We start from the raw sequence: 12,065 nt of genomic DNA on the forward strand, positions 1-12,065 counted from the left end.
ATGAAGTCTGCTCAGTCTCTGCCTCATTTACATTCTTATATGTTTCTATTCCTATGCCTGGTACTCCTGATCCTGACTTCTGGTTCTGACATCTGGCTCCGTCTACCCACACTCGTGGCCTGAGTCTCCATTCCATTCCTGTCTTCACGCCTGTGTCCTTTCGTTGATGCAGAGTACGGCTGCCAACAGGTGACTGACTATACAGTGGACCGCGACCTGGGGATAACTCTGCATCAAAGACCACACCTTCTTGCAAGGGTTAGGGGTGAATACCAGGGATTACTTTGAGTCCGTGCCCCAGTCTAGCAAGCGCCAAATGGTTGCAACAACAAGGATTCTCTCCACAAGTCTTGCGATACATGGCTGCAGAATCAGACTACAAAGGGATTGTTTGCAGTCTCCCCAATGGTTTCTGCATGGGAGCTATAAAATCAAAGGGTCCAATTTAATAGGTGATATTGGGCAAACATGGTCCCCAACATGGTGCCCATCATTTTACATAAGGGTGTGTATAGTATTATATTCTCTCTCCCATGTACCCACTAAAATTATTATATGGGCCTGAGAGGCGGCATAAAGAGAACATTATTCTCCTTCATGTTAATATCAGTGAGGCACCAAAGCATGGCCGTCTACGAAAAGGAGCCACTGGGGAACAGGGGAGAGGTGTTTTTATTTTTCATCCGTCGCTGAAGGAAGCGAGGCTTAGCATTATAGGCGAATGTATTATGTGACAGGCTGGACATTGCGCTGGGAAGGAGGTTTACATGACATTCACTCTTCCTGTCACACACGTAACTGTACAGCTGCTCTTGCCACATATAAGCTCCCCTCCCGCGCAGTGACCGGGGGCGGGGACTTCCTTGGACACACCTCTGCTGGTAACCACGCCTCCTCCAGAGGTTTACCCTTTAAGAAACATGGGACCTCAATTAAGTGAACAGGCATTAGCTGTGTCCGAGGTGACAGGAGCCGGGACACGCCAGGGGGAAGGGGAGCAGCAGGTAAAAGGAGCCCCTGTATTACATGCGCGGCTTATGCTGACATTGTGACTGCTACCAGGAGCCTAGCGTCATAGAACACAATTATACCAAGTTCTTATCTCTTAAGACTGACTTCTAAATACTGCTGCGCTGTGAGGGGAGCGGAGCTGTGACTGCAGCTGGGAGCACTCCACTGGTCCTGACAGGAGATAGTGCAGAAAGCCTCTTCCTGTCCCCAGTCTATTGCGGTACACCGAGCGCAGAGATGACAGAGGACAGAGCCCACGGTACGGAAGAGCCGGGGACCGAGAAGTCGCTCACTAATGTCCCGGCAGAAGAACAGAGCTCGGCAATAGACGAGAGCTCACCTCTGAACGTGGAGGAGAAGAAAGAGAACGGGGAGTGGAGCTCCGGGCCAGGGGGTGAAGACAAGAAGCTAGAAGTCACTGAGACCACCACCAGCGCAGGGCAGAGCGCGGAGTTTACTCCCCCAGAGGGCGGCTGGGGCTGGATTGTCATGCTTTCTGCCATGTGGTGCAATGGCTCAGTGTTTGGCATCCAGAACGCATGCGGGGTCCTCTTCGTGGTCCTGATAAAAGAGTTTGGCTCCGAAGATGATCCCCAGGTCATGTTTAAGACAGGTGTGTGAATAAGGCTATTGTGCGACCACTAGGGGCAGAACACTCGGGGCTGTGGGGAGGGGGGGGGGGGGGGTTTAGAAGTTACTCGTCTCTTTGTTCTTGAACTTACTCTGACATCACATCTGGTCTCTGTGTTAAAGTCATAAGGATAGGCTAAGGTTTATACATAAACTCAATGTAACATAGGCAATGGTAGGACCGATAGATGTGACTGCAGTGACTTTATTAATATTATCCCTTAATATTAGGACGTTAGAAGGACACAAACACATCCTATAACAAAGATCTATCTATCTATCTATCTATCTATCTATCTATCTATCTATCTATCTATCTATCTATCTATCTATCTATCTATCTATCTATCTCATATCCAAATCTATCTATCTATCTATCTATCTATCTATCTATCTATCTATCTATCTATCTATCTATCTATCTATCTATCTATCTATCTATCTATCTATCTATCTATCTATCTATCTATCTATCTATTTCACATATGTTTGTTTGTTATCTCTTTCTCAAGCTTTTCTTTCTTTCTTTCTTTCTTTCTTTCTTTCTTTCTTTCTTTCTTTCTTTCTTTCTTTCTTTCTTTCTGTGATTGTATTGCATACTTTTAAAACTCTCTTAGCATTTTCTGAAGTTAAAGCCAATATTATTTGGGCTGCTCTTATTTTCAGGTCTTGTTTACATAGCTTTGTTCAGCTTTGACTTAGTCCATGAGAGTCCATTAAGGAGATGCAGTGCCCCCCACATGGGATGAGAGCAGGTAGACAGTTCCTACATGACTCTTTTGTTTGCTGGAATGTCAGCAGTGTCTTCCTGTTCCTCCACTGTATTGATCTGCTTCTCTGCAGGCCTCTGAGGCATGTGTTTAGCTCCACAGCCATAAATACTTCCAGCACAAGTGGCCTAGGAGCCAAAATAGAACAGCAGATTGCTTCTAGTTGTAAAGGAAACTCAGTGACGTTATGAGCTGTGTTAAATGTCTAGAAGAATTGACCACTTCACGTTTTAGATTTCCATGCTTTATGTTCTACAAATGATTATGGATTGCTAGGAAATCAATTTATTCTTTATAAAGAACAAAACAAATGGAATAGGGACTTGTCGCAAACTTATAAAAGGGAATTCTGACACTTCTGGAGGAGTTCTAATACACCGTATTTTTAAGCAAATGTAAAAAAAAAAAAAAATATTACAGAAAAGCTGCTACAGCTACTGCAGTTGTCATAACTTGTTTAGTATGCAACAGATTTATACATAATACATGATGCAATATTATAACACTTTATACACAGCTCTGACTGTGTGCACTTTAGGCACAAATTTGCTCAGATGAGTTCTGTGAATCCCAACCACCGTACTATAACTATATCGCAAGTGCAGTGTAAATGAATGGAGAGGAGTGCATGATGCTGATTGGTCAGCGTCATACACTCCTCTGTACAACGCCCACTTGGTCTAAAGTAAAAACACGCCCACTTGGGCATTAAGAAAGTCATTAGCATAAAGCTGAAAATCGCTAATAAAGTGGTAAAAATAGATTGTTTTTCTAAATAAAAAGCACTGCTGTCACCTACATTACAGCGCCAATCTCCTTATGTAGGAGACAGGGCACTTATAATCTGGTGACAGAGCCCCTTTAAGTCATACCACAGGAGGTCCAGAAACCAGAGATGTTAGCTGTGCGCAGGGATCTCACATTGGAGAGTTCACCATTGGTGACTATTTGATTTTACCTCCTCACGGCAGGCAGGCACAGGTACAGCTAACTAGTCAGTTTTTATTTTTGTGTTTTCAGCACAGGTTGTTTATTTTATGTTTTTTTATTATTATTTCAATGCATTTCCTATTTTACTTGCTGAGATGAATAATTACAAGGATCATAACGGAGATTCATACCTGGTATATAAAATGTAGCCGTAACTTCAAGCAACTGTATTTATAGTTGAAGAAATTGAGCGTGTTCCCATTCATTCAGTCTAGAAAGAATGTTCCATACAAATATGACATCATCCTAAAAATATAAGAAACCACAAGCTGCAATATGTGGCATGTCTTAGTCGTTTAGTTAAGTGTATATTTCTAAAAGTTTATTTTAATTGACCGTGTTATTATTTTTCCACTGATGTACCGTCCTGCTTGTTGTAGACGTATGCAGTGAATAGTTAGTAAAGAGCGGGGGTGGGGCTGCATTGGTTCATTTAAGGTTAAGGCTGTCCTCATCGAATCCACATCTTGAAAAAGTATTGGAAATTGCAGAAATAGTAAATACGCTTGAAATGAATACAGTTAAAAACATCAGACCGTTTTTATGTTTAATGTACATTCTATAGATTTAGCAAACTACTTAATGGTAGGCATGTTTCACACTGGGCCAAATCTATTAATGCATGGCAGCCCTAAGGCTAGGGCTACATGGCGACTTTGGCTGCGACAGGGGTCGTGCGGCCAAAGATTGCTGGGTCACCCTGCCTGCCTCGCAGGTAATGAAAGTCAATGTGGTTGTGTTGTGGCCACATTGACTTAGGAGCAGAACAACAAGAAAAACAGAAGCGCCGGATCCGTCACGCGTCTGTCTTTTTCCCGGAAAAAATAGCACAGCATGCATTTTGTTTTGCATTTTTCACTGGATCTGCAACGGAGGCTACTAACGGAGACTTCGGATGCAGATGTGAACACAACCTTATAGGATCTTTAAAACTAAACTTAAAGAGTTGCACATTTTTAGGGGGAGCTTATGATACATGCATTTGTCAAATGTTTGTTTTAAAAGGGACGATCCCTTGGGAGGGATATCTGGGGCATGGCTTGTTAGTCATAATTGGATAGCTTTTGCTTTGTTTTATAAGTTTGTGAGACGAGGAGGGGTCTTGCTGATCATTCTGTTTAACACAGATTAAAAACATAAGTAGTTTAAATGTGCAGGCTTCACCTGTCTAAGGCTATGTTCACATCACGTTTTTTGTTTTTCTTTTAGTGTATATGCCAGTCAAGGCCGGCTCCAGGTTATGTGGGCCCCTGGGTGACACAGACTTAGTGGGCCCCTTTGCGGGGGAAGTTACGGCGGCAGTAAAATTACAGAAAACTGCCGTTTGTGCCCCCATATAGAAGCTAGGCCCCTAGTTTGTGCCCCCATATAGATGTTAGGCACTGTTTATGCCGCCATATAAAAGTTAGTCCCACAGTTTGCGCCCCCATATAAAAGTTAGGCCCCCTTAATGTCTCCATATAGAAGTTAGGCCCTTAGTTTGTGCCACCATATATACAGTGCACTCTGTAGATAGTCCACAGTGCCCTCTGTAGATAGTGCCACAGTGCCCTCTGTAGATAGTGCCACAGTGCCCTCTGTAGATAGTGCCACAGTCTCCTCTGTAGATAGTGCCACAGTCTCCTCTGTAGATAGTGCCACAGTCTCCTCTGTAGATAGTGCCACAATCCCCTCTGTGGATAGTGCCACAGTCCCCTCTGTAGATAGTGCCCTCTATAGATAGCGCCACAAATGCCCCCCCCTGTAGATAGCACTACGCTCCCCTCCCATTGGGGCTCCCTCAAGGAGTGGACACCCCAGCCAGAGAGTTGCCAACATTCTGGCCGCGGATTCCGTTCCTGGAGGAGCCCCTGATGTCACTGTCCATATATGGATAGTGACGTCGGGGTCTTCTCCAGGAGCGGAATCCCCAGCCAGAGCGTTGGCATTGTTCTGGGGGGGGGGGATTCCGCCCCTAGAAAGCGGCTCCCTCTAGGAGCAGAATCCCAGGCAAGAGCGTCGGCAACGCTCTGGCCGGGGATTCCGTTCCTGGAGGAGCCCCTGACGTCACTGTCCTTATATATATATAAAAACAAAAATGGTCCTATAGCAGGATGGAAACGTTGCAGCTGTTGACTGAATAAATCACATACTTTTTGGAACCATCAGAGTGCTGTGGGATCTCTTTTGTTTATGTTTTATAATCCACGGATCTGGATTACCTGCTTGCACCCATTACCGTGTTGGAATCTGTCGCAGAGTGCTGCTTATCTCTACCTATATATATATATATATATATATATATATAGTGACGTCAGGGGCTTCTCCAGGAGTGGAATCCCCGGACAGTGTTTCGGCAACGCTCTGGTTGGTGATTCCAGTCCAGGAGGAGCCCCTGGCGTCACTGTTCATATATATGGACAGGGACGTCAGGGGCTCCCTATAGGAGCGGCATCCCAGGCCAGAACGTCGGCAACTCTCTGGCCAGGGATCCTGTTCCTAGAGGAGCCCCTTTGTAAAAAATATTCCACAGCACTCCCTTGATCAGTTTCTTTCCACTTCAATATTGAGAAGAAGATGCAAATTCCATATCCAGCAATCCCAACCAGACAGATAACTCATATAGAAAACTTGAGGACAGCATCAGTATGGCAAAAATATAATTGTGTTTATTAACACATCCCAAATATATAAAAAAAACAGCTGCGTTTCGACTCCGCAGGAGCCTTTCTCAAGCAGAAAAGGCTCCTGCGGAGTTGAAACGTAGCCGTTTTTTTAAATATATTTTGGATGTGTTAATAAACACAATTATATTTTTGCCATACTGATGCTGTTCTAGAGGAGCCCCTGACGTCATTGTCCTTATATAGATAGTGACGTCAGGGGCTTCTCCAGGAGCAGAATCCCCGAACAGAGTTTCGGCAATGCTCTGGTCGGGGATTCCGGTCCAGGAAGAGCCCCTGATGTCACTGTTAATATATATGGACCAGGAGCGGAATCTTTGGCAAGAGCATTGCCGGCACTCTGGCCGGGGATTCCACTCCTGGAGGAGCCATGACGGCAGCGTTAAGCCCCCCAGCTGGGTTTGCCAGGGGGGTGTTGACGCCGGCCCTGATGCCAGTAAAAGGTTCTAACGTTAAACGTAGGCTTTGATGGATGCCTAACAGTGGCATCCGTCACTTATAGATTATTGGAGTATACGTTAAAAATATACGTCATGTACTCTCATGAACCTTTTCATTATGTGTACTTAATATGAATCCGTTAGTAGTATATGGGAGATGGATGCCACTGTTAGGCATCTGTCACAGGCATAATGTGACATTAGACTTTTATGGTATGTGTTTAACATATACATCATGAAAAGCTATTGAAAAGCCCATGAGCCTGTCGAGCTAATGGAGCCCTGTGGACACACTTAGGGCTTATTCAGACGAACATATAATACGTCTGTGCAACGCGCGTGATTTTCACGCTCCTCGCACGGACCTATGTTAGTCAATGAGGCCGTTCAGACAGTCCGTGATTTTCACGCAGCGTGTGTCCTCTGCGTAAAAATCACGACATGTCCTATACTTGTGCGTTTTTCGCGCATCACGCACCCATTGAAGTCAATGGGTGCATGAAAATCACGCGCAGCACACGGAAGCACTTCCATGTGACGCGCGTGATTCGCGCTACCGCAGTAAAAACTATGAATGAAAACAGAAAAGTACCACGTGCTTTTCTGTTTACAAACATAAAAACAGAGTGTCATAATGATGGCGGCTGCGCGAAAATCACACAGCCACGCATCATACGCTGCTGATACATGGAGCTGTTATGGACCTTTTGCGCGCGCAAAATGCAGCGTTTTTTGCGATCGCAAAATAAACCCGCTTGTGTGAATCCGGCCTTAGTGTGTACGTTGGAAGCTAAACGTAGGACAAAAACGTAATGTGAATGGGGCCTAATTTGGGGTACAGTGTTTAGTACTTTTCTAGAATTATTTTACTTAACAAAACATAATGTGTGCAAGCTAAGGGCTCATTCAGACGAATGTGAATAACGTCTGTGTGCTGTGCAGGGTAATCATGCGCATGAATAACGCATGCCCCTCGCACAGCGCACTGATGCATAACAGACCAGATTCAGGCGCTTTTTCCACACGCGTGAATCTCATACGCTCGTGTGAATGTAGCCCAAGACAGCATGTTTTTATTACCGAAACACGACAAATTTTCTTCCTAGGGATATTAGAAGCAAGGCGGGTCTGATATGGAATCCTGAGGTTGTGGGATTGTAGACATTGGCATCGTTCCCACCTGATGTCATTATTTGAAATAAAATGCACAAATCTTATTTCATGCACAAGGATTTTGTACACATCTGTCTTAATGTCCTGAACATAGCAAGATCCTATCTTTGCAGTTGAGTTCAGAGTGCATTATGACTCATCGTTTCATTATTCCTTATTTTTTTTCCTTTGGAATGGAGCCCTGACTGACATGAACCATAGGTTTCCGTTTCCATCACCATTGATTTCAAGGTGACGGATCCGGTGCTAATGGTTTCTGTTTGTCTCAGTTGTTCAAGGGTTCCGTCGTTTTGACGGAATCAATAGCGTAGTCGACTAAGGCTAGCATTAAGCACTAAGGGCGGGTTCACACATGGCGGAATTGCACTTAAATTCCGCTGCGGACACTCCGCAGCGTTAATCCGCAGCGGAGCCGTTTCTACATTGACTTTCACTTTAATTTAGCAGTGTTCGTTTACACGATGCGTACAATTCCGCTGCGGAGCATAGGCTGCGGAGCGGAATTTGGTGTCCGCAGCATGCTCTGTCTGTTGCGGAGCAGTGGCGGACTCATGGCGGAATTTCTCCATTGACTTCAATGGAGATTCAAAGTTCCGCAATGAAGTCCGCAGCTGTCATGCACATGTCATGTGTGCTGCGGATGCGTCTTGCTTTTTTTACTTGACATTTCTTCATTCTGGCTGGACCTATGTATTTCTAGGTCTACAGCCAGACTGAGGAAGTCAATGGGGCTCCCGTAATGACGGGAGCGTTGCTAGGAGACGTCAGTAAATAGTCACTGTCCAGGGTGCTGAAAGAGTTAAGCGATCGGCAGTAACTGTTTCTGCACCCGGGACAGTGACTACCGATCCCAATATACATGTATCTGTAAAAAAAAATGAAGTTCGTACTTACCGAGAACTCCCTGTTTCTGTCTCCAGTCCGGCCTCCCAGGATGATGTTTCAGTGTAAGTGACGGCTGCAGCCAATCACAGGCCAAGCACAGGCTGCAGCGGTCACATGGACTGGCGCGTCATCCAGGGAGGTCGGGCTGGATGCCGAAGGAGGGACGCGTCATAAAGACAACGGGCGGTAAGTATGAATTTCTTTTACTTTCACTAGGGAAAGTGCTGTCCCTTCTCTCTATCCTGCACTGATAGGGAGAAGGGAAGCACTTTTCCCGCAGTCCGCAGCAGCTAGTCCGCATCAATTTTCTGCACATTTTGTGCAGATCCGCAGCCGTAATCCGCAACCCGGATTAGGTGCGGCATTGATGCGGACAGTTGCGGAGGAATTCCGCCATGTGTGGTCATGCCCTAAGGCTTCGTTCACACCTGCTCTGGGGCTCCGTTCCGACGTAGCCGACTATGCTATTGATTTCGTCAAAATGACGGAACCCTTGAACAACTGAGACAAACGGAAACCATTAGCACCGTATCCGTCACCATTGAAATCAATGGTGATGGAAACGGAAACCTTTGGTTTCCGTTTGTGTCAGTCAGGGTTCCATTCCGTCGGAAAGCTTCGTCGGAACGGGACACTGGCGCAGATGTGAACGAAGCCTAAGGCCCCATGCACACGACCGTGACCGTAATCGCAGCCCACGATTGCGGGCACGGCCGTCTGGTGACGGGCCGCCTGTATTTTCGGGTTGTGCTCCCATACAAAGTATGGGAGCACGGCCCGTAAAACATGAAAAAACTGACATGTTCCATAATTCCCGGCACAGTTCTACGGCACGGACACCCATCTGTAGTGATACGGAATGGTGTGCGTGGCCAATAGAACAGAATGGGTCCGTAAAATCATGTTATGGTCCGTGGTTTTACGGTCGTGTGCATGGGGCCTTAGGCCTTATTCACACAAATGTATTTTACGTCCGTGATACGCGCGTGATTTTCACGCGCCTCGCACGGAGGTTCAGACTTTTTGTGATTTTCACGCAGCGTGTGTCCGCTGCGTAAAACTCACGACATGTCCTATATTTGACCGTTTTTCGCGCATCACGCACCCATTGAAGTCAATGGGTGTGTGAAAATCGCGCATGCTACATGGAAGCACTTCCGTGTGCCGCGCGTGATTCGCGCTACAGTTGTAAAATCAATGAATGAAAACATAAAAGCACCTCCTGCTTTTATGTTTCTAAACATAAAAACAGAGTGTCATAACGATAACGGCAGCGCGAAAATCACGCAGGCACGCAGGAAATACTGATGCCACATGGAATTGCTACGCGCGCAAAACGGACCCGTTCATGTGAATAAGGCCTTAGGCAGACGGCCGTGCCTGCAATCGTTGGCCGTGATTACGGGCACGGTCGTGTGCATGAGGCCTAAGCAGATCCGAACTGCTGATATTTATTTTAGTCATCTGATGCAAATAATTTATGTGGATTGCAGTTACCAATAGTTGACACAGCATTACTGAAATCTTACAACGGTATATGTAATTCTGTATCTGCCACCATTAAACTGCCAGTTATAGCGTTGCTGAAACAGCCTAACATAGTATTTTGACCTTGTGATCTGTAGTGACTCAGCGAGTCTAATGCCAGATTTGGACTTGCTGATAATGTAGCTGGATGCTGACATTGAATTGATAACTCCCTTCTGTTTTGTACGGCCTGTCCTACACAGCTGCTACAGTGGTAGTTACGCCCCTGAATATGATATTCAGTACAAATGCCATTCTGACTGTAAATGCCAATCAGCGTTTAACAACATAATGGAAAACCAGTAACAAAATGGTCAATGGTCCCAATGTGGGGCATTTCAGGGGTCAGTCCATGTAAAGCCTCATTGGCCTGACCTGTGGCATTAAACTCACACCTCACACGGAGGTACCAGGATCAACCTTCACTATGGCATGTCACAATAGCTTAAGCTAGTTAAATGTTTTGTTTCAGATTCAAGTATCCAGGAGTTTTAACATCATTAGAAAATTCACCAGTTTAGCTAGGCAGATGAGGAAGGTTTTTTTTGTGGTTTTTTTCCGGATCTGGATGCTCCTAGATGTAGGATATTCCCCTTTCCTTGAGGGCCATTATTAGAGGCTTGAGAATGGTCTATTGATGCAGCATGGTGTTTACATCCCCTATAGGCTACATGCACACGTTGCGCATTTTGCTGCGGGTCTTGGTGCGTTTTCCTTTAGAACTAGACAGATACAATTCGCAAGCGGAAACGCAAGATATATTGACATGCTGTGGATTTTAAAATATGCATCACAGGTCAATTTAGGTGCTGAAAAGAACTTCAGCGTGTACATGAGATTTCTTGAAATCTTATTTACTCTGCTAGTACTGTATTACGTTTCGGATTTACCGCATGCAAATACACACGGCAAATCCGCACATAATAAAGAATTAATTCCTATATATACACGCTGATGTGAACAGGCCCTTAGTATGACAAAGCTTATTGCCACCAGAAAACACTTAGGGTAGGAACACACACGGCGTATTCAGGGTGGCTACACTGCGTCAAGCTGCGCAGCGTATCCGCCCTGAACACCGCAAGGAATGCCGTCCAAAATCTCGCTCCACACTGTGGTGCGTTTTTTTTCGGGCGTAAATTCCGCTTAGTAGATTAGTGCACATACTTACCCCCTCCCTCATCTGACGTCCGTTCCAGGCTCCCTGGATGACGTTGCAGGTCATGTGACCTCTGCATCCTGTGATTGGATGCAGCGGTCACATGGCCTGCAATGTCATCCAGGGTGGCCGGACTAGAGAAGAAGCAGGGAACTCTGGGTAACTATCATTTTATAATTTTTTTTCTTACTTGCGATTTTTGCGGCGGAATCATTGTGATTCTGGCGCAAATATCGCAACATACACCACTTTGTTGCGGGTTTAAGCACCCATTGAATTCAATGGGAAAACCTGCAACAGAAGAGCTGCGGGGTCAGAAGAAACTGCATCGCAGGTCAATTTTTATGCATTTTTTTTAGTCTGCATTTTTCCGCAGTGTGGGGACGAGATTTGTTGAAATCTCACCCCCACTTCTGCTACTGTAAAACACTGCAGATTTTACACAATTAATCCGTTGCGGAAAATCCGCTGTGTTTATGCTGTGTGCGTTCGTACCCCAAGGCTCTTGTGGTGCACTCTCTGTGCAATAAAAGCACCATGATTTTTACAGCAATTATATCATTAACAACGTTTACATTGATTTAATAAAAAGTACTATTACTCTATTGTGTGTGTGTGTGTGTGTATGTATATATATATATATATATATATATATATATATAATTTCACTGGAATGTTTCCGACAGCTGTTTATCTCTTGTCTATAATGTGAACAGCTGCAAAAGTGTAAAACCGTTTTACTTCAGTCAAGTGTGTTGTATTTTATTTATTACCTTATCATATATCTTTCAGTTCATGTCTCTCCGATTACGTAGTT

General features: G+C 45.0%; 1 protein-coding gene across 1 annotated transcript in view; it reads left to right on the plus strand.

Moving 5' to 3' along the window:
• The first annotated feature begins 773 nt into the window (after window positions 1–773).
• SLC16A10 (solute carrier family 16 member 10) overlaps window positions 774–12,065 on the plus strand; it is a 148,476-nt gene continuing 137,184 nt past the window's right edge. The window contains exon 1 of the mRNA XM_075862278.1: window positions 774–1,624. Coding sequence (XP_075718393.1) covers window positions 1,249–1,624 — 376 coding nt within the window. The 5' untranslated portion in view covers window positions 774–1,248. The remainder of the gene's footprint in view (window positions 1,625–12,065) is intronic.

Source organism: Rhinoderma darwinii, chromosome 4 (genome assembly GCF_050947455.1).
Source record: "Rhinoderma darwinii isolate aRhiDar2 chromosome 4, aRhiDar2.hap1, whole genome shotgun sequence".
Classification (NCBI taxonomy): domain Eukaryota; kingdom Metazoa; phylum Chordata; class Amphibia; order Anura; family Rhinodermatidae; genus Rhinoderma; species Rhinoderma darwinii.